This window comes from Argentina silus (genome assembly GCF_951799395.1).
Source record: "Argentina silus genome assembly, chromosome: 1".
NCBI lineage: Eukaryota > Metazoa > Chordata > Actinopteri > Argentiniformes > Argentinidae > Argentina > Argentina silus.
The window spans coordinates 11,478,033-11,502,784 of NC_139655.1; the positions used below are offsets into that span (position 1 = coordinate 11,478,033).

The 24,752-nt window shown below is 40.3% G+C and overlaps 1 protein-coding gene across 1 annotated transcript in view; it reads right to left on the bottom strand.

Moving 5' to 3' along the window:
• The window catches only part of vipr1b (vasoactive intestinal peptide receptor 1b), a gene marked incomplete at both ends in the record, with an annotated part of 44,183 nt that extends 19,691 nt beyond the window's left edge, over nucleotides 1-24,492 (bottom strand). Inside the window, 3 exons of the mRNA XM_083665366.1 lie at nucleotides 11,616-11,726; nucleotides 15,411-15,501; nucleotides 24,436-24,492. Of these exons, the coding sequence (XP_083521492.1) occupies nucleotides 11,616-11,726; nucleotides 15,411-15,501; nucleotides 24,436-24,492 (259 nt within the window). The remainder of the gene's footprint in view (nucleotides 1-11,615; nucleotides 11,727-15,410; nucleotides 15,502-24,435) is intronic.
• Between the last annotated feature and the right edge of the window lie 260 nt (nucleotides 24,493-24,752).

Below are 24,752 nucleotides of genomic sequence, written 5' to 3' on the forward strand. Positions count from 1 at the left end.
AACAATAGATCATTTTCAAACAAATTGAAATTATATGAAATAAACCGAACTAAATGGAGTCTGAATAGGCAGTCTGATGCCCCACTGATCATTTATACGCAAATACCACACTAAAGCACAGGTTCGAGCTCTGTTATGATGTAACACACTTTATATGTAATTTGCATATACTCTACTTCTTCACTACTGCTTCTCCAAGGATCGCCACTATATCAGCAGCTATATCAGCTGTGCATTTAACCACATCTTTATATGATAAACAATATTACCATATTGCATGCACTGTTGTCACAACTGCACCCATGATATCACTACCGTAACAGCGATTAGAATGCAAATAAATTTGTGACAAATGGGATATTTTCTAAATTCAAGAGGATCAGTATTTAGAGGAATGTGACATTCCATCCATTACTAAGTTAAGGTTTTGTACAGTAACAACTGTAATTTAGAGAAGAAATTATGGGGATCTAATCTCAGGGTTAATTGTTTAGAAAATTCCATAAGAAAATGAGTTGATCATGTATCAAAATGTTGTAATCCTAATAGCATATTTTTTTTTTAAATCACCTCTAACACATAATGAAAAAGAAAATTTGAATCATGTTAAAGATTCTGGAGGGAGACACCTAGGCACCGCACTGGGGAGTGCGACCCCCATCCGTAACATCTTTCAATGAGTCTGCATGTTTATCGACCACTTGGCAAGAAAGGAGAATTCAATAATCAATGCAGGTTATCACAGCTTGATCCTCCGTTCCGTGGTACATTTAAATGGTGCCATTATTGACATTCAATGTGGTCCAGATGGGTTTACCATCACAATAAAACAATAACAAGTAGATGAAGAGTATGTGCACACACACACACAACACAAGACCAAAAAAGACATGATTATTTACCGCAAAGTGATTTTCTTAAAAGTGGAACTTTTCATTTTGTGGTAGATGAAACTTAAAGACCAAAGCAAAAGGCAAAGTCCATATTGTTAAAGCAGAGCAATGTTTTGCAATATTAAAGTATAAGCTTACATAACATGTGTCAGACAGGAACAAATTAACAACTCAATATGGGATGACACTATCTGAGGCAATTTGGAGACTGTCAACATCGCAAAATCCAATTTACTCTTTGACATATTTTATTTTTTATTTTTTTTACATAGTCATAGCCGGAAACTATATCACAAACAATTTAGACCCCTGAACTTATAATAAATACTGTAGCATCTACCACTGTTATTCAGTGCACTACTTATACATTATTCAAAACACATCAGTGAAGGTAGAAAAGTCTGCCCCCTTCCTTGGATCCCTTCCCCCCAATGAGGATTGTCTCATTTTGAGGTTGAGTTAACTGTTGTTTACTGCCAGCATGTGGTTGCATTCTCTCTCAACTGTTTGAATGACTGAGTGTCATCTGACTCTGTAATAAGATGATAAGATGATGTCTGATTGGTTTAACCTTACAACAACTCTGATTTGAACACTGATGTTGGAAAGGTGGTTAATAAAAAAGAATGTAGGGAGCAGTTCTTTCTCTTTTTCTTCCTTTTGTGGATCCTTGAGTTTGCAGACCATGTGGTCTGTTCTCTCTATGTCTCTCTGTCTCTCTCTCTCTCTCTCTCTCTCTGTCTATCTCTCTCTCTGCTCTTTTTCTCTTTTACCTTGAGGGTAGAATGTTAGATTTCGTTATGATGTCTTTGCTTTGTAATACTGTACTTATGTATTCACTTTCAATGTTATTAAAGTCTCATTTGATTTATTCTCACTTGTTCTAGGCAATTCTTTGCAGATAGTGTTAAATAAATGAAATGGAGTCTGATTATTAATATTATAGTATGCATTGTATGCTAAATGTTAAGCATTTAATGCAGTACAGTAACTCGCTAGAGCATGACGTTTTCAACACTGATAGTTGTATTAGCTTACAGTTGTCAGTGCCACACTCCCAGCTGCCTCTCTGAATACACTCCAAGCTGCACTCCGGAGGCGTATCTCTGTAAACCTGTACCCAAGTACTACCATGCATGTCTCTGTCATTAAGACATTGACATTTTGTCATGTAGTAGTGAGTCACTTTATCACCAGGAGGCCTATAGACCAACCCCCAAAACCACGTCAGACACTGTTGCTACTGTAACAGACAGGGTCACAGAGTGACAAGATGTTGGGACGTAGGCAGAGGCAGTATTCCTGCACACTTCAGACAGGATGTATATTCTCAACATAGAACAACCCGCTGTGACTATTGCCAAAGAAGTGGCCACACCTGTGAGGATGTGTGGGGTAGGACCCAGGCACAGAGAGGAGACCAGACGAGGGAATGCTTAATTAAACAACTAGAGAGTTATATATCGAGAACATTCTAGAGGACCACAAGAGAACATACCACTGGCGAGAGTCAACCATACAGGAAACAGAAACGTACAACTTAAATAGAAATGTCCTAAAGAAATAATAAGAAGCACCTGTGTGCCTGAATGTTCACAGGGCGGTCTCCGCCGCCCCCTAGTGTCCAGATGGAACCGTGACAACACAGAGTCAAAATGTTGGGATTTAGGTAATGGCTGACAACCCCTATTTTGTTATCTTGCGGAATTCAGAGTTGAGTACAACAGAGCTCATGGTTCTGATAAACTGTATTGGATAAGGTGCCTATAGACGTATCACACAGTCCCCTGATGACCATTGGGTTCACTGTGAGAGAGTGTTCTCTCTCTCTCTCTCTCTCTCTCTCACGCTCCATCTCTCTCTCTCTCTCTCTCTTTCGCTTTCTGTTCTTTCTCTCATTTACAAGAGTAGAATGTAACATTTCTTTATGATGTATTGCCTTGTAATAGATGTATTCACTTACAATGTTATTAAAGTCTCATTTGATTTATGCTCACTTGATCATTCTTCCTCTAGCCAACCCAAACTCACCAATTCTCAAACATAATACCTTCAATACCATTTACACTTGACTATTACAGAGGCAAAGTTTTAATGGTAAATAAATGTTTTTATTATGTAACTTGGTAAATGGAGCGATAAGCCATACAACAAATACTCCATATTTTCTTATGGACCTCCTGTCTTGCATATGCTGCAAGTGTTTTTATCAACAGTTAGTGCTTTGTCTCACACCCTTATAATATTGACTCAAACAGCCTGACAGTTTCATGCGCAGGCACACACCCACTCCTGTACAATAACTGCACCCTCCAGAAACCATTTTTTCTGGGCCACATTTGCTGTCAAAAGCCTCAGAGAACCTTCAAAGCGCAGCGCCATGCTAATCCCTGCTATTGAACAGCCTTTTATCACCCCTAATAGCATAATCTGCCCATTCTCATTCAGTTGGAACGTTTCATAATAAGATATATAAGTGTTGGTTGTGAAGGCATTATATGCCACAGGTTGAGAGTGGAGGATTAGTTGGGCACAGGCGCTCCCCGTATCTTTTTATACTTCATAGGCTGTCAACGGTCACGTCCCTTATGGTAAACAAACTTGCACAGGACCGGCCAGAGCCACCATCTTCTCCACATTGAGAGCACCTCTTATTGGGGTTTCCAGCGAGAGACAGGATGTCTATGCAAAAAGGCCAAGATCATTACTCACAGTCAAGGATCTTAACCATCCATTATGAAGTGGAGGAAGATCCAATTGAAATGCACTTATAGAAAAGTAACAATGGCAGCAGGGGTACAGTTTAGGCATTTATTCAACTGACGCCACAGAGAGAAAGGTCAGTGGGAAGTATGAGGAGTGAGAGCTTCAGAAGAGACTTGGAATCAACCCAGACTATACATGTACTGTTTTGTTTACCTAAAATCCTCTATGGACAGAGTGACTGGGAGCCATGACTAATCAGGGGGCTCTCACAATCAAAGGGTTTCAAACTCTCCTAGCGTGACAAGAGTTATATTTGTAACTGTAAGATTCAAGATTCAAAGTGTTTATTATCATATGCACAGTAGAAAACATGTTTCCCTGTACAACGAAATTCTTGCTTTGTTGTCCGCAGAATGCCAACCAATGTAAAATATACAATACTAAAGAATATACAATATATACTAAACAAATGTACAAGACAGCAAAATATAAGGCATAAGGCTAGTACCATAGAGCTGCACAACAATATGTCTGATGATATGGTTTGTGCAGTTTGGGGTTTTATAATAGACGTCCTCACTGTGAGACTGATTGAACCAGATAACAAGTTGTATCTCTTATTGTATACAGTATAATCTGGCTCAAAACAATCTTGGTCATCTTCAATGGGAATTGGTCATCAAGTGTTGTTTTTTTTCTCCATTTCTCCAAAAGCTGGTACAATAACTACACTGTGCTCTAGTGTTGGGGATGGCCGTCCAGCTCCTCTGTTTGATGATTGACCACCACTCCTCTTTCTGTCACATGTGAAAGCTCAGTCATCAGCAGCAGTGGGGGTTATCAGTCCAAAAGAAGGGTCTGGGGATGGGTGACTAAAGACTGGTTAAAAATACCATTGAAATGGTTGAGACAACAAAAGATGTGGAGACAGAAGTCTCTTTCAAGCATGTGAGAAGGATTTACTTAGTTAAACATCTTTCCTTCAAGATTCTTTCAAGTAGTTGCTTTATGACCACCTTTCCCTGAGAGGTTAATTTCAAGGATGGTGAAAGCCACAGGTACATCTTTAAAAACATGCAGCTTTTTGGCTTTAAAAAGAAATCCCTCAAGATGGACGCACACAAGTAAATATTTAACAATCCTGAAGCATGTGTGCAATGTCTACGCCTGGGAAGACTGTCTTCAGTAGTATTGGTGTTCAGTGTCATCTCATCAACCAATGGGGAATGCAGCCATCCTACTCATTATGCACATCTCCTTGAACATTATTCACTTTATTTCCTTTTGCAGGGGCAGCATTACCATCAACTGTAATACAATATATTACTTTCACCTACCGACATAACATGCAGATAACACCACTTCAATCAATCAATGTAGAACAATGCTCATTCCAGGCTCTTCTTTGCAACATATAATTAGCTGAAAGACAGATCTATTGTTCCGGATCTACAGCTTTGTAGTGTGACAAAGATAGATACATTGTTCCTCCTAACTAACACTAAACATTAAATAAGCTGAAGAGTAAGCTGAAATGTGAGTGTGCATATATGCGTGTCTGTGTGTGTGTGGGTGTGGCCATTTGGGGTGTGTGTGTGTGTGTGTGTGTGTGTGTGTGTGTGTGTGTGTGTGTGTGTGTGTGTGTGTGTGTGTGTGTCTGTGTGTGTGTGTGTGTGTGTGTGTGTGTGTGTGCGGGTGGTGTGAGTGTAGGTGGATGGGTGGGTGGGCAAGTCAGTGGTGTGGAACAGGGCTCCTGAGCCAAAGCAGCCACGGTAGCAGCAGCAGCAGCAGCAGCTCTGCTCATCTCCCCAGGGGCAGTAGCAGTCTCTAAACTGGCCGAGGTCATTTTACCCAGTCGATTCAACCATGGCGCTGTGAAGTGTGAAAGAAAGAGGGCCTGGATTTGGATTTGTTTCCAATTGGCATGGCATGGTGTATCAGAGAATTCAAACTAACTGCTGAGCAGAAGAGCAGGTTGAAAAGGCTGACTGGCAGTGGTCATGTTGCCGAAAACTTAATTCACTTGACATTGTTTTACAAAACTAGTAAGAATGTTATTGCAAAGGAGACTTGGATCCTCTGGCTACATACAGTACATTGAGATATTAATATAGACACAAAGCTAAATTACCTCATTGGTTACTCATACGTTGTCTCATGGTATAATCTGTAAATGGGACTGCAGGCAAAAACTAAAATCGAATAAAGTTCCCTTAGAGCTGCCATTACATTTTCAGCAATATCCAAGCAGCTTTATCACAGAGTACTTGGAGGAAGATAAGAGCCATATCACTCTGAATCAGCCAACCTCATTAAAATGGTTTCAACTGGACCCAAGGGCAATCCATTCTCAAGACTGACCTCAAAGGGCTATAGAGTAGTCCACAGTGGCTGAGGGTCTTTGTACACACTGTACACATCAGGACACACGGCAGTTTACCACCTAGGTGTTTGATTCTCTTTCCCAGAGTCAATGTACTGTCTGTATTTGAGAGTGGGTAGGTCCTCTGATGTCTGAATCAATCTTCCTGATGAATATGTTTTGAACGGGCGACCGTGGGAGGAATGTCTCCAATCAGACTGAAGCCTCACAGGGAGACAGAGTAGTTCAGAGTAGTTCTGACATTATTTGTTACTGGAGGGCTCACTAGGTCCTGGTATTGGAGGATTTCTCCTTGGATGCTTTCTGCAATGTTTTCTGCTGTATCATCATGCTCACTGCTTCTCATTCCTTCGTGTGGTTAAGTCGGTGTGGCAGGATAATTCTCCATGAAAGTGAACCAAAAGTTTAGTTTAGGCCAGCTTAAGGCTTCCGCTTGGCTTGCTGCCAGCAAGCACCTGCAGTAAGGGTTTCATTTGTCAATAATTTCAGGACAAAAAAGGTAATGAAATTAAATGACACCATTATGTGATTATAAAACATGCAGAGATTCAGAACAGCACTGTAATTAGCCTCATAGAGGCAATCCTTTGCAATGGTAGATACTGTTTATTCAAAGTCGGAGGTCAACACATTTCTTCAAGGCTGGTTATTAACACTAGCAGCAGCAGAATGTTCTTACACATTCATTAATGTGTCCATGGACGCAAACACACACACAAACAGACGCACGCGCACGCGCACGCACACACACACACACACACACACACACACACACACACACACGAACACACACGCGCTGACAGAAGTGAGATGAATACATTCTAAATACATTTGGATTGAGTGGTGAAGCCTGTTCTCTAGACTAAGTAAATTAATTTAATCTTTTAAAGTCAATGTGTAGTTGGTAGTTTTGCTGTGCTTTGCTGTGGCTATCCTGCCTGAAGCTCTGGGACCTAGTTTCTGTTGAAAGTTACCTGTTTGAAGCCAATTGCTGTCAATCTCCAGTGGGAGGGCCTTAAGGTATTTAACTCCTACTCAACTTGGACTAGGACTAAATACATTTGGATTGAGTGGTGAAACCTGTCTGGTCATTAACTGATCATTAGGTGGAAGGGGCTGCAACCCTGTTAGTAATCAGCAATTATAGAATCTGCATTTATATCCTGACACGAAGCCTCCTGACATGAAGATGAATGAGTCAATCTGTGGAATCCATCGAGGAAGGCCTGAGAGGAAGGCCAAACTACTAAGTATTTTTATTCTGTTAGTTTATTTTTTCACTACTCTGAGTGTATTGAGTGCTACCTACATCTTGTATTGCCCACAAACCCTCTATCTCTATACCGGCAAATATCACAAAGTGTTTTCTCCCCATTCCTGTTATTTCATCCCTCAGGAGGACACATCGACGCTACACCTCCCCTCGCAACCATCCGAATCTAATCTACCCACCATGCTCAACTGACCAAGACCTCACTGTCACGGGAGGACTTTGGAACTGCCAGTCAGCGGTCCGGAAAGCAGAGGCTATCTCAGCTTACGCCTACTTCATGTCCCTCCACTTCCTTGCCCTCACAGAGACATGGATTACACCGGAAAACACAGCTACTCCAGCACATCTCTGATGCCTACTCCTTTTCTCATTCCCCTAGACTCTCTGGTCGAGGGGGAGGCACAGGACTCCTCATCTCACCTAAGTGGTCACATAATGTTCTTCCCTTGTTGAATCCTTCTCCCTTCTATCCACTGATGCAGCCTCCTCCACCCTCCTGTCCACTGTTTCCTCATCCTTTGACTCTCTCTGTCCTCTGACCTCAAGGTGGCAACACGTGTCTTGCAGACATTTCTGCTTGGATGTCAGCCCACCACCTCAAGATCAACCTTAACAAGACTGAGCTGCTCTTCCTCCCGGGGAAAGCCTGCCCTCTCCAAGCCACTTATCATGTGCGGCGAACATCACAGCGACAGCATGCTCCTGTAGATTCTTCCTCTACAACATCAGAAGGATATGCCCATGCCTCACCAGAGAAGCAGCACAACTCTTGGTCCAGACACTTGTGATCTCTCGCCTTGACTACTGCAATGCACTCTTGGCCGGGCTCCCCGCCTCCACCATCAGACCTTTGCAGTTCATCCAGAATGCTGCCGCCCATCTGGTGTTCAATCACCCCAAATTCTCCCATGTCACCCCCCTCCTTCGCACCCTTCACTGGCTCCCAGTAGCAGGTCGCATCAGACCCTGGTGCTTGCCTACCGGGCAGCAAAGGGAACAGCCCCTTCCTACTTGCAAGCAATGGTCAGCCCTCAAACCCCTGCCCGATCACTCCACGCTTCCACCTCGGCTGGCCGTCTGGCACCACCGCCTCTACGTGGATGCAGCAGTTGTGCCACTCGGTCATGGCTTTTCACTGTCCTGGCGCCCCGCTGGTGGAATGAGCTTCCCACTGCTGTCAGGACTGCAGAGTCACTACCTATCTTCCACCGTAGATTGAAGACCCATCTCTTCAGGCTACATCTTAACTGTCCCTCCTAAAGACCTCCTCATCCCCACTACCCCCCTGTACAGTTTCTCTACTGTAAATAAATTAATAATTAATAATAATAAAATAAAAAAGGTAATTCCTTCCTTCTTCTAGCATTGTGACTGCCAATAGCCCCTGGTCCTAGCATAGATTACTTTTTCTTATGATGACTGATGGATAGATGATTCACTTACTTAGACAAATGTATTTGTTGTAAGTCACTTTGGATAAAGGCGTCTGCTAAATGCCAAAAATGAAAATGTAGATGAAATAACCTGAACATGAAAACTAATTCAAATCGAAGGCCACAATTAGACATGTCATTGTATCTGAATCAGTGGTAGAAATTTGTCCAACACCCGTTGATATTTTCCAATTGAGTTCATGACTCAATTTCATTAAATATAATTTCGATCTCACCAGAGACCGCATTTTTTATATAAACTCAATGATCTGAAATGCTAAATGTAAATTAGAAGTAACATCTGCAAATTAAACTAAACTGGGGCATCTAATATTAATAATTTTCTATGCTCCTAACATAGCTTCCATTATTGCAATGACTCCAATTTACTAAATCATATTAACAAATAGGGCAGACACTATAAGAACATCAATATAAATGTGTTGTATTTCATGTAACTCATCATATATGTCTGGAGCAACAAAATTATATTTTGGTAAAAAAATAGAGAGGAACATTAACATGTTTAGGTGCATACTGTACGTCCACATCCAGTAAGTGTATAGCAGTGCCTTTGGTTGCTCCACCTCCCACTCCTGTTGAAGGATCTCTCTAACCACACAGAATTGTACCTCATCTTTTAGCTCAACCACTCGCCTGTCAAGTCAACCCATGTGGTGTTAGGAATGCGTTGAGCCACCTCCTCCACCTCTGGAGTGACATGCTTCCTAGTGAACCTGCTAATATGCCTCTTGACTTCAGAGCGATAATGACTGTGAGTGCACCTCATCTAGTGGCCATCCCAGAGCTACTGTCAACAGTAGCATAGAAGTGACATGATCATTTAAATGTTGCCAAACATGCAAAGGCACATTATATGCCAAGATCATCGTCTCTGTAGATTGTGTGACTGACAGTCGAGAGTCTGTCAGTCGAAGTGTTGTAGGAATGACACCACCTGTCCTAAGACAATGATGCCAAGATAGGACATACAGCTGGGTGAATCTTTAACATTACATGTTTTTTCCCATTGACACATTTAAAAATGTAATCTCAAATTATGAATAAATACACAACCGACGATGACAGGATTATTTCTGCAAATGGGCGATGAATGAATTTAATTAAAGAAGATATATAAGCTCAACCTTGTGATGTATTTGTTGTTCACTAGATGAGAGCTGCTTCTGGCACCCTGAGCCCATCCTGTCTGACTGAGTCCTGTAATCCATCTATTGTGACAAACACAGCCCACCATCTGGTACTGTGTGAGGTGTCTTTTAGTGAGGAGTGAGTCTTATATCCTTCACCATAGATAACCTGCTCTTCTCTCTGTTCTCTTTATTCCTACCAAAGTGTGGGTGGCTGTATGTGTGTGTGTGTGCTGTAGTGTAGGTGGTCAAGTGGTTCCATCTGGGGATGTCAAAATTACTGGATCAAAACAAAACCCACATATTACCAAATATCCCTTTGCAACATCCACGGAGGATGAGGAAACCGTCCGCAAACATTAAAATGATCAGCATGAGCAACATGAATTGACTTAAAGAGCCCAGTGTACCAGAAGCCATTTCCCTGAAATATGAAAAACTCTCTCTCTCTCTCATATGTGGTCTGGCTTATTAACACATACAAGCTATATCCTTGGCAGACTTTGTCCCTTTGTTATGTATACAGGATTTATATCACAATGTCACAATAAAACACAAACAAATACAGCTTATCCACCACCACCATAGACTGCCATATTGAGGAACTACTGTGTTTGCATTTGATTTATTTGTGTGTAGCATACAATCAATAAAGGAATTAGTTCCTGTGGGAAATGCTGGAAACACTCTTAAGAGTATAAGATCATCAAATCAAGACGCAAAGCCTAATCATTAATTGCACGCCTGTGTCTCCATTCAATCAATATGTGAACTATTGTACTTCTTATGATTAACCACTAAACCAATCTGCTCTATATTACGATCAACACCTACAGTACTATGTATTAGGTAAGTGTAGGTAAGAGTTATTGGACCTTGGGTTTTACAATACTGTTACAAACTCATGTGTCATGTGTACATAAGCAGGAATGGTCTTTCGGGTTTTGACTACCAGGATTTATGACACCACTTCTCCTTACAACAGTATGTCCTTTTTCTATGACATTTAAGATAACAAGCTGATGTTTGAACTCACAAACCTCCACACTGTTGGTAAAATATTCCTCTGGCTAAATATTATGTCTGAATTTGTGTCTGATTGAATCTGTGGTTAGTGCTTTAAACATAAATAACATAATTACTAGATGCTGGTCCTGGGGGAAAACAAAATAAATAGCGAGACAATGCAAGGACATGTCTCTACACCTACAGTCACATTATGAAAGTATTCTATCATCTAATGATAATTAATGGCAAGTGATTAACATTTAACATTTAAGTCATTTAGCAGACGCTTTTATCCAAATCGACTTAGAATAAGTACATTTGTCTAAGTAAGTGAATCAACTATACATCAGTCATCGTCAGTAAAATCTCTCATAAGAACAAGTGCCATCAGCAGTCACAATTCTAAAGTTCAGGTAGTGATTACAGGGTGAGATGGACATAGTTGTTCCATAGAATCTCACAGGAGAGTCCTTCCACACTTTCCTCATACAAAGAATATATTTAACAAGCTTTAACACGTTCTGTGAGTTCATCCAGGCCTAAATAACAAAAACAATCTCTCTTAAGTTTGCCTCATGAGTACTGTAGGACCTCTGCTAAAGAACCTTAGAATAAAGAATATACATTGGTATAAGAACTATTCTGTGTGATTTTGAGGACAATATGGGACCATAAACTGGCCGTTAGTTGGCCCTGCAATGATGGCAAATCATTTCCACAATGTTTATTTGGGAGAACACAGAAAAAGAAAAAATGCTCTTTATTTACCTTTATGCTGATCACTGAAGTAACTGAAGTATTTCGGGCATATTATTGTCACCACATCTCCAACTTTGGCAGATGGCCAACAAGCAATGCTATCCCACATCCCTTGGCAACCTGCCGAGAGGAAATAAATCCATTAGTATTACTGTTGTACAGTCACACATCCTTCCAGACACACATACAGTCGTCAGACACATCTCTAACATATAAGTTATGAGTACAGGAACATGTACTCATGACTTAGCATACAGCAATGATCATGAATGGCTTGGTTGTCTAACATGTGTGTGCATGCGTGCGTGTGTGCGTGCGTGCGTGCATGCATTGTGATCCTATTAAAGTGAGGACTGTGATTGCACCATTAACCAGGTTTCCAGTATAAGGCAACATGAATTATTATAAAGTCTACTTGAAGTAAGTTTATCTAATCCCAGAACTCCAATTACCTGTTTGAATAGAATATGTCCCTCAGTAACCAAACAGTAAAGGTCATTCCTCATGAATATTTCAGATGGCGAGCTAGGTCAATTAAAATGCTAATTTAACCTAGACCCCAAATGGGAGAATGTTAAACAATATGTATCATTGTGATAAGAGCAGAGTTTTACTTCAGTTAATAATATCAGTGTTGGAAATGTGCTCCAACTAATTGTCCCTCATCAACTTACAGCATTTCAACAAACAAACAAACATATACAACAAACAAACATATACAACAAATAAATTAACTGTCAGCATATGAAGAAACACTACAAACAACTGTAATAACTTTGCTCTGACTGAACTTTGAGGATAGTTAATGCACTTGCATTCACAGTGGTGTGTTACAATACAATACAATGCAACTAGCATACCACGATCCATCAGGACAGTGACAGAGCATACATTAATGTAACTAAAATATTTATGACAGGGAAAGACCCCATATGTTTTTATTAAGTTCTACAAGCTCCCAAGTAGTTTAATCCATTCAATTTAGACTTCAAGCATATTGGAAACCCCATATAAGACCTTCTTGAGAATCGTTTTCAGAGATGAAAAAGCCAAGTATACGTTTAAGCATATAGATTATGAGTAATGAGAATATATCGGTTTCTGACTAATGGAATAATATAGTCTGGGGTAGCATGAAGATTAAACTGAATTTAAATATGATATATTATTTGATATGCCATGAACCAGGACTATCCACTGTAACTGGTTGGTTTGGGGTTGAATGTTAAAAGACCAGCAACCAGGAAGAGACCATCCTCAACTGTGACTGTCCACATAAAAGTCTCTGGCATATGATCATGAACTGAATTCATAATTGAATATGCTTTTGTGCAAACCCTACACTGTCCTCTCCTGAGATGTGACCTCAGATCCTCTTTGCCTGGGGCCATTTTAGGGGAATTTAGAGATGTTTGTGTATGTTTATGTTTAGACTTGTATAACCATCTTGTGAGTTTTAGTGTATTATATGATTATATAGCTAATCAAATGACTGAATCATTTTTAGCTCTATGAATATTCCTATTGATGAATCTCTAGCTGATCAGCTGATAGTTCAGAATGTCCCTGGTGCCACAGGGCCTGATTATGTGAAATGCCATCAGTGGAGGCTGGTGGACGTAGACATCGGAGGACGGGCTTGTGTATGGTACCATTCCTCATTCCATTCCATGCATTACAATGAGCCTGTCCTCCGATTTCTACATGCACCAGCCTCCACCGAATGTCATGTATATATGATGTCTCTGTTGTATCTGTATGTTCTGTGTTAATCGGTTGATAGTAATTGGCGAATGGAGCGAATCATGGACAGGTAATTACATGCGCAAACAAACACAGTCTCTAACTGATTCTAGGATATATAAACTGCGTCCTTCCAATGTTTCTGCTCTGATGCTGCATCTTGTTCCCTCGCATGTAATAAACCTATTGATTGATCGTACCTGCTGTTGCTCATTCCTGCAAATGAGATTCAACCGTAACACCTTCCAAGACCTGCTGTACTGAACATACAGTACATGATATATGATGATATAGAGTAGTCACCAAAGCAAAAACAAAACAGAAAGTTCCTCATAACTTTCAACAGGGAAATCCTGTAAGTTTCTGTTCTTATAATGTACAGTATCTGATGGTAAGAAAACTTCAAGGGCACATCAGTTATTTCCATGGACAGGGCATGGTTTCTTTAAAGAGACAACTGGGATTGGTACCTACATTTTTTCACTTTTAAATTGATAAAACCCATTGATTCTTCAAGAATATAACTTATAAATGGATAAAAAAAATAGCTCCAAAATATGGTTAAAATTATCATTTTGATCTCACGGATGGTCAGTCCTTGCATCCATATTTGTCTATGAATTTGAGTGGTTACATTTCACCAACCCCATCCCTCAGCTGTTTACCTAATAGAAGTGTCAGGGTGACTGCTTTGTTGTTGTTTGAATCCCAGATTGCCCATTTAAAATGGTTCAGGAAATGCCCAAACGTTAGTAGAAGTTATTATTTACAAAGGGAAAGTCTCATGTCCAATGGGAAAGTATTGACAGAGAAGTAAAATATGCTACTATAGAATAAATATGAAGAGGATACATGTACTGTATAACCACAGTGTTCCTTATCATCTCATTAAGTGCCATTTACCTAATTCCCATACTTTATCTACTTCCTCAACAGTTGTAAAGGTCATATTTTCATATACAACAATTGGATGGACATTGTGACATTTATAGCTTGCAGCTGTATGTCATTCATACAGCTCTCCTGAGCTTCCTTGGCTTCCTCTGAATAATCTATACAATATGATGAAAATCTATAAAGATGATGGATCTCCTTTGACAGCTTGTGTAATCTAACATGCTGTATATTTATTGGCAGAGCATACTGGTATTGTACACTGTTGCCTGTTGGGACTACTTTAAAATACCTAAACTTTGAAAAGATGCAGAACAGATGTGAGGTAAGATAAGATACCTCTTAAGATAAGAGGTAACTGCCATAAATTATTTCTAATATTTACATGCAAATTATTCTAATTATCATTCATTATCATTTGTTTATTTATTTATTCTTTTCCTTTCTCAGATTTCTAAGGGAGCCAACAGTGTTCATTTGATTATTGTGATACTCACCTTTCAGAGAGTGGCCCGTGATGGACTTCTTTGTGATTCAAAGGGATGTGTTGGTACAAAATGCATAGAACATGTGTGGCCTTCACTTCAAACACATGAGTGGAATGTCATTGGAATTAACAAGATCTCTGTGACGTAGGCTGGACTTTTACAGCCCCCAACAACTTCAAAGAATTGGTATTTGTCCCTTTTTATTTGTTGATTCACCTTGCCATTTGGAAGGATGAATCAACTAGAACAACCTATTTAATTCTTGACTGGTTCTTACGCAAAATCTCATGTATGAACACAGGGCAGGTACCTCTGTAGTTCATAAGACACCACTGAACCCAACCTATGGTGGAAAATAAATTCCAACATTATTTTATTCGATACATTTACAACATACAGTAATAGCAATACCACTCTGGTGCACACTTAAGATTGTTGGGTTGTCATGGAGTGACATGGTGTGAGATTGGTGTCATGGAGTGAGATTGTGATGCATTGCATTTTCTAGAAGCTTATTTTGGCATATTATTATCGAGGGTCCAATATGAACGCCGAGCCTTACTCAAACCATAATACCTGGCACTTTATTTACGCACACTGTTTCTCATTTTCTGAAAATAGCCCTCTGAAAACCATAGACACTATTGGAGTAGCAAATAATGTATTCTGGGTAAATTACCTGAGGTGACATTGGCAGAGGTTGTGTTCTCGCAGTGCTCTCTCTCCAGCTCTATCTCATTCACCACGTCACACATCTGCACACACAACACCTGCAGGGGGAAAAACACAGAAAAGAAGTTTGGTAATCAGTAGCAGTTTCATATTCCACACTAAAAAGCAATCTGTTTAAAAGTAACTTTTTAAATGGTATTTTCCAATGCAATGGAAGCTTTGACCAAGAACACACATGTCCAGAACAGTTCCGTATGTCTCAAGCATGGCTCCTCAGCCCTTCCCACTTCCAAGCATACGGATAATATCAGGCCAGTAAATCAGGAAGTGGAGATTGGGCCAATGAGTAATAGTGTGATTGTTCATCTGTGTCAATGGACACTGACAAACACAAGCTGACAGTCGCTGGCTGAGAGCCAGTGGGTCAATGAAAATGTGTAAGACCGCGGAGCAGCTTGAGAAGGTCAGTGGAGATGGAGCGCTTGGCAGAGAGAAGGGGAGAAAGAAAGAGAGAGAGAGAGAGAGAGTAAAGAAAAGACAGATTCACACACACACACACACACACACACACACACACACACCTACACACACACACACACACACACACACACACATATATATGACACTGTTTATCATTCAGCACGTTTTATTACTGGTGATCATTTTAGAACGCATCATTGTTGTAATCTATATCAGGCAGTGGGCTGGCCATCCCTGGCCGCTAGAACGCAGCATTGGCTCCTGTATGTTTATAAAGTAATCTTACAAAAGCTAACAGCTACCTGACATCCCTCATCACATGGCGTTCTAGTCATCACCAAACAAGATCTCAGGATAGGTTAGTTCTTGAGGTCCCTCAAGTCAGAACTGAGCCCGAACTGTGCCCCTAGAACTTGGAATGAGTGTAAAGAGACCATCAAATTGGATGCCTTAGTCTCTTTGGGCAAGTTCAAAAACATGATAAGTGAAGTTGAGGTCGAGGTCTGTGCATGTTTTTAAAGGATGTTGCCATAATGTTTATCAGTTTTAATGTGTGAATGTGTGATGTTTTTGTATTGAATTTGTATTGATGTGTGATGTTTTTGTTTTGTTTCAAAAATGCTTTGTAACCTTTGTTCTCAATGGGTCCCCCTGGTGAAATAAAGGTTAAATTAAAAATTAAAAATTATATATATATATATATATATATATATATATATATATATATATATATATACAGTATATATATATATAAAGAGAGAGAGAGAGAGAGACCGAAAGACAGAGAGACAGAGGGGTGAGCACAAGCCCACCACACTCGCACTGTTCATGTCAAGGGAAGGGATTAAGGGCAGGGAGCAGAGCAGCCTAGTCTGCATATGGCAGAGCTTCTGCATGGTGGAGGTAGAAATCGGAGGACGGGCTCATTGTAATGTATGGAACTGAATTAAAGAATGGTATACATGTTTGATACCATTCCTCATTCATCATTCCATGCATCGTAATGATATAAAGGATTGAATCACAGTTACCACATGTTAGTTATCACATTGTCACTATAATGACCGACATGTCTCTGCAGTATACTGTACCTACTTATACTGTACTTACTTATTCACTGTGAACTTTGACTCTGATCTCCGCCACCTAATACTGTGAAATCACACACAAAGTGAAAGTGTACTTCTAAATCTGTTCATGAATGCTTTGCTAGGTCAGGGATATAGTTCCCTGAGGGTCTGACCCTATACTGTAAACACCAGCACTCCTCACCCCAGAACAGACTATAACATCATTACCATGCCATCACAGCAAAGAGCACCTCCCCAGGTGATCGCCAGGGTTAATTCTTAATGCATTCCACAGCTTTAAAACATCAGGCTCATTACTGTGTAATGACTTTGTCATAAGTATGCAATGCACAACTCTGAACCAGAATGAATGCACTGTAAACTAGGTGCATCTTTGTGCGCTGTATTTTCTAAAGCATGTCCAGGCAGGTACAAAGCAAAGAATGCTGTTGTACTGTACACTCAAATTAAAAGACTCTTTGAGAAACATCTGAAAGGTTAATTGAATGTAAGAACAAATAAAAATCAGTACAATTTATAGAATGCAAGGACAGGACTATTATGAGTCGATTAAATAAATTAATAAGGATACTGTAAAACGTCTCTATGCTTAATATAGCCAGTATACATAGTATTTTCTGCAACAAAAGACAAGTCTAATGTTCACAGCTGTGTAGTATCAGGTTGAGGCACGGCTTGAAAAGTTGCCAGTCATCAGGCGTTCTTCTAGTCCCAGCCATGAAGGCAATCAGGAGAATGAGGCCACATCATTCATCTCAAATCCTCTCTCTCTCTCTCTCTCTCTCTCTCTCTCTCTCTCTCTCCAGGCTCTGCATACGAAGACATCTCATCACTTCAGATGAGGCAGCAATTGACTTAAGTGGGCATAAATCCATACATACAAAGGGGGGAGAGATATAGTATATTGTATGAGTTGGAGCTCATGAGGAACAAAGATGCTTCTTACATGAAAAAGCCAAGTGTCAAGTGATGTTTTCTATTCTAGACAGACAGGGCTACATGTCAACCTTATTTTCACTTCCTCTTGGTTGACCACAGGCAGTATAACCCTGAGAAGCAATTATGTTTATCAACCAATATAACGAATGCGCTGTACTGTGAAGTTGTTGGTGTCTGCACTAATGGAAAAAACAGCTCAGACCAACCACCACTGACTGACATGTAACACTCATGTAACCCCCATGCCCCTGTGTTTACCTCCACATATCCCACTGTCTGCCTTATCTGGGTCTGAGTCACCATCCCTACAGGCCTCTATGGATGAGCAGGCCCTAATACAGTCATCATCCCTAGATCCCTGTACACAGGAGCTGCTGTCTGTAACCAATTAGACTGGAGAATCCCACACATCCTATAGCAATAACAACCTCCTGCCTGGGAGGTGAGGGACACATCTGCTAACTTTATCTGTCCAAAGCTGGGTGATATAGCGTGCTGCATCAAAGCCATGCAAGAAGATGCATGGTGGCCAGGCCCATTTATAGCTTTGTTTTGACAAGCATGACATTTATTGGATAGTAATACCTGGTCAGGGGCCTCACAAGAGGGATTTGGGCCTCAAGATCTGAAAAAGCCCCCAAAGGTTGGGGAAATGTTGTACACTTGTACACTTAATTAACCACATCATGTTGCCTTACTACTGGAACTAAATCAAATACATTAGGGAATTAATTGAATCTTATTTTATTAAACATGTGGCACGGAAGAACGTGCTTGAACTCAACTGGAGTGATTTCTTATCTCTCCTGAGAAACCCCACCCAGGGCCAACACATGAGTCATCTGGTCAGCCCTAAGGCTATGGTAATACTGGAAGAAACTAACAAGATTTCCTCATCAGTAGGGAAAACAGACTTTATAACAAGCATTGTAACTGAGCTTTGGGCTGTGGACTGTGAGGATTAAGCGTTCTTTCTTGATCGCATGGGGTTTAATAGTTCATTTACACTACAGCATCATCCTTTCCATAGAGATGGCGGCCAGAGCACACAGAAACTAGACTCACAACAACACAGTGTTGGCTTGCCAGAGGGATATGATTTGGGAGGTGGCTACAACAGGGGTGCATGGCCTGCTGTCCAGCTGGGTGTGTGCAGGAGATGGAATTGATCTGGTCGATCACTGGCCGCCAGCGCTGACAGTGGAGACACTGAAATAATGCTTGTGTTTACACCATAAACACAACTCAACTCAGCTACAGAGTGTTGTGTTAAACAATGCATCAACGTGACAATAATGCTATCAATCATGTTTCTAAATCCCCCTCTCTAGGATGAAGACACACACACACACACACACACACACACACACACACACACACACACACACACACACACACACACACACACACAATGCATGGACACCTGCCAAGTTGATGGTTTGTTAGAGCAGATCTTGTCATGATAGTTGCCAGGATGCTGTTAAATCTTTGACGAGTGTTGTCATTTCAACGCCTGTGTATCTAGTCATAAAATAACAATTTAATAAACCACAGGAAATACAGAGAAGAGGAAAAAAACAGTAAAACCTGATTACTGTGTGAGCTCAGGTAAAGAGTTCCTTCTCATCATACAGTATAGTTCAGTGGACACAGGACAGCAAATTCTAAATCATGCATGCCTCCTGTGACATCTTTGCGCAAAGGCTGTCAGGTCTAATTTGCAAGTAAACATACGGGAGTGTCAGATATTTAAGACAGGACATTTTTACTGACTACAGAAGATAAATATAGGAAATGTGTCTGGCACTTCATGGCAAAAAAATGTTTATGTGGATAAAGGGTCACAGCAGTCTCTGCATTCAAAGTATCCAAAAATATTTAGCAGAAGTTGATTTTGGCTCCTGGCCAGGCTTGGATGCATGTTTCTGAGAAGCCAAGAGAGCATCATTATCGACCACCCTGGACCAGGCTCTCCAGCTTTCTCCTCCTGTCCCATCTGCACTGTGTCACACAAATAACTCTGACATCTAACCGCCATCCCTCACGCATTTCAGGCACTTTTGGGATGTTCTGTTGACTCCACAACACTAAGCAGTCTCACTCGCTACATCACAAAACATGTCAGGGTGTGTTATTGTGAAGCTGCTTGGGGGGAAGGGAGGCTGCGGAGCACAGATGTTTTGAGAGCACACAGGTCAGATGCTTAAAAGTCTTTCACACAAATGCCTGTAATAGCCACTGAAAATATGTCAACGAGAGCTGACCCAGGCAGAAAGGTGGTGTGCCCATGGTGGATCAGACATCTGAGAGCTGTGGGGGGGGACAAAAGCTGGTCTGACAGGCACCTTCAAATTGTGACTGTGCTCTGCTATGGGCTGAATTGCTAAAATCACCAAATAATATAATTCTCATCAGAAACCTGCACATTTAGAATCACTTTTAAAAAGCTTCACAAAGCTTGGGTCTTTCCTGTACTTGGCTTTGCTTTTGTGTGCATTTCTATCATGTATTATAACACTCATATTTATTCTGGAAATGAACAAATATTTGGATTGCCTTTTCTCGCGGTCAATACCGTGACAGGGATAACATTTTTCATGCCGAGTGATACGCAATCATCTGCTTTTTCTATTTTCAGCTATCATTACGAAGATATTTCTTTCAATTATATTTCTTTGGCTGTCCTATGGAACAATCACCTTCAAAACATTTCTCCTCAGATGACTTTGTCAAACCCCGTTCTTTCTTGTCATGTTTGTGTTACAATGAAGTTATAGAGAATGCTGTTAGAGGGCAAACAGGTCTGGTAACAAAGCCAGAGAGTTTCTCCACTAAGCATCACTTAGACATGAATTACAGCTTTATTCAACCATAGACGTATGATTTCCAATATTGTCACTAAAGATGAATCGGATGCTAGCCACTAAAGGTTTATCAGGATCTCCATTAGCTGCTGTATATGCATCTGCTCCTCTTCCTGGGGTCCACATAAAACATAAAAAACATGACAGAGTACAGAACAGCTATAGACAGAACAGTTATATACATGAACAACATAAGATAATATATCAATATAAGAGTGAGGGTTGTCATGGTGCTCTGTGAATTGACTGCCATGGGTGATTGTTTTAGAGGAAACCAGTGGGGTTAGAGAAGAACATGATTGTGAAAAACAGTGAGACAGGATGTGATCCTTGAGAAAACGCTGATGGAGCAGTATCTTGACATCAAAAAGCTTACATTACACAACACCACTCTACAGGCTACAACCATAAATTATTCTAGGTTTTCATTGGCCACCAACGCCTTCATCCTTTATGTGCACCTTATTTGGCTGGTTGTCATTCTTACCTTTCTGGAAGTTGTGATTGTATGTTATGGTTACAATTAGGTATTGGTTAAATGTGTATTACATAGGTAGGTAGGTTTTCATTATAATCTATAAATCACCCAATAAATCGATCTTGATTGAATCGTGAAACAAATATTTTAAAGAGATATACTATTTGTGGTGTGCTAGTCCATACTGTAGGAAACCACTAATTACACTATTCCAATTGGAGTGAAATCCAGCATGTGCAAGGAACCAACAGGACCAGCATTAGGCAACACTGCAGAGAGGCTAATTTTACATTATCCCCATTAGCTTCTCCATCTTGCTCATTTAATCTGAAATGTTTTATGGAAAGTAAACGCCAAACAGTTGTTTAATATCGATGATTGAGTCATAACAGATATCAAATGCCTGTCTAAAAGCATGAAATGCACAGTAGCACAGGAAGACTGTGACAAAGAACACCCTGCATTGCATTCTAAAGGACTTCAGTTGGTACATTTTATGCATGAGACGCATGGTAAAATACAATGATAGACCAGCCTTGCAAAATGCTGTGCATTTAGAAAACTATCCATTTTCCCCTAGAAGACATATGATGCAAATGTGAACAACAGTTATCTGACAAAAAGTGTTCTCAAACCAAAGAAGAACAAAATGTTCTTGAATAAGGAAATGTATTATTCAAAGCTTTGTCACACTGCTTTGTGTAATACATGCACATCTGAAATATAGCCAAGCTGAGCAGCAATTCATTCATAATATGCCACTCATGTTCTGTTCATTTGCAGCACTCTGGGTGGTGGTGGCTGAGACAGGGCTCTTCAGTACAGGACGATGAGGTAGTGTTGTAGTTAGGGAGATGGATTTTAGCGATTAGGGATTATTATGTGAAGGGGTGTAGACCCCATTAACAACACAGATGGATCCTTGAAGAAGACCCTCAACTTCAACATATTGAGCAAGAGCAGAAAGTCAATTTATCTTACACAGCATGCATGGAACAGGAAATCAGGTCTCACTTTAACCAAAGGAAAATGAAGCATTGCTTACCCATTATCAATGGCCTATATAGATGTTTCAGAAATCATTCACAAGCAAATGTCATACTAGGGGTGGCATAAGGCTTATATATGTAGGCCTTATAGAGGTTATGAAGGCTTCATTAAGTTTCAACAGATATCCTTCACTAAGGCTAAAAAATAATTATAATAATAATTTGAGTAAAGATGACACATGACCAATATAATAGGAAATGGGGGAATGATAGTCACACTTTATAACCTTGTTTGGTCATTTTACTATATGTACAGCACAGAGGAGGCTGGTGGAGGCAGAAATCAGAGGATAGGCTCATTGTAAAAGATGTAATGGAATAAGGAATGGTATTAATCGTGTTTGATACCATTCCTCATTCCATTCCACTGGAAGACGGCATCTTTGAGGTAATTAGTCTGTGGACCCATAGAGAATCAGTGACTTAAGAAGTGGATGTGTTTCATTAGCAATAATTGGGTGCCAGTCTATGGTACTGTAAGGACCCTTAATACTCCAAATAGCATGCCGAGTTTCTCACTGCTTCAGGAGGACATCTGGTGAGTCCCAGAGATTCTTTAAAGGACGGCATCACAGATGACAAGAGTAACTCAGTCAAAGCTTTAATTAAGGGGGCGCTTAGTGGCGTAGCACACTAGTGCGCTTACCACGTAATCGCAAGGTTCCTGGTTCGATTCCGACCCTCGACCTATCTTGCATGTCATCCCTCCTCTTTCTCCCATCCTTCCTGTCAACCTCTACTGTCTCTATCCCAATAAAGCAGAAATGCCCTAAAAACATATTTAAAAAAAAAAAGCTTTAATTAAAGACACTTTTTGCTCAAGACACTCAAGAGTCTTTTTCCATAATATTTTGAAAAGGAATATCAATCATCTCTCAGAGGCAGGATTAGTTATTGATGTTGACTGCTTTGATTAACAGTCCCTTCTAAAAGATAGGTGAATGTTAGACTTTCAAAGCTTTTGACCACTTTGTTATGGTCTTAAGATTTCAAACTGACAGCCCAGCACAGCACAGACACCTTAAACCTCTGTGCTTCAAACACCTAATCAAGCAGAGCACATATGCAGGGCACTGTGGTAGTATACGCCACGCATGATCTCAATGAACTCAAGCATTCAAACTGAATACATCATTCGTAGACTGAAACATATTCACTAGACATTTTTCGCTTCTATGGAAACTCCAGAGTGGTAGTTGGGATGATGGTATTTCAAGAGAGAACAATTGTATCTAAGTGACGACTTAACCTAATCAAAGAACTCAACTCGTTTACCTCTCTGAATGAAATGTTGCATTTTTTTTCTTAGCTTTTTAACCAGTCAATTTCAATGATAAACCTCATAGAGATGGAATAACTGAATAACACTAAATGAAACTACACAATTGTATCTTTTATCAATCATCAGTGTTATTGCCCTTATTGTACTTTAGAGGCAGTACTGTAAATCATATGGGGTTACTTGAGGTTAATATGTTCAGTATGTATATGTGCGAATCCACATACCGTATTGAGCCACACCAGTCCAGTTATTAATATATGAACAAGATTATACCACCTGTGGTGGGTTAGTAGGAGTGCAAAAGGAGTTATAGGTCGAAAGCTACTCAAAAATGCTAAAGAGAACAGGTTGTCTATTCGATAGAGAAGTCGATAGTAACAGATTATAAAATGTTACCAGTGTAGTCCCTGTAGTAATCTGTGGTTATAACGAGCATATAGGAGAGACTCAGTGAAGCCATCGGGTTCTGAGTTCTGACTGAGATGATAACAAAATGAGAAGCTTGGCTTGGCTTGGATTATTATTTGAACAGCATATACCTTAACATTGCAACAAAGCCCGTTTCAACAAAGAAAACTCATCATTCCGACGTACCAAATGCGCATCGGCTATTGCGCGCGCTTGGTCCCAACATTTCCCCGGTAGCCTATTGCAGACTGAACACATTTTTATTGTAGCCACAAATCAAATATAATAATCATCTCACGCAAAACTCAGAATCACATAATTCAATCGACATCGGTAACATCTGAATAACCAAAAAGAAAAAGCTATGGCATTTAATTATTTGAAGTCATGGTTTCAGAAATGAATTTAGAAAGCATAGGTGGGATAGTCTAGTCTACTTACCGTGGAGAGCAAACAGTTGAGAGTTGATATAAAAAACAAGTACTTTGAAGCATCCATCATGTAATTTGGGTTGTGGCATGAGACTCTTTTTTGAATTTCGTTCATATACTATAACTAAAATAAATTCCTGGACGTCTCAAAACTCGTCTGAGCAACTTGAAGACACCTCCGAAAAGTTTTGCTTCATCAGACCTTCAGCGCAGGAGTGTGTGTATTCAGAAGAGTGAAACTCCTTCGCTTTGCCTGTGCACCTCGCGCGCACGCCAGCTCCGCTTTCCCTTCGCATCAGTTAAACGGTAGCCGCCTTCCCCGTTCAG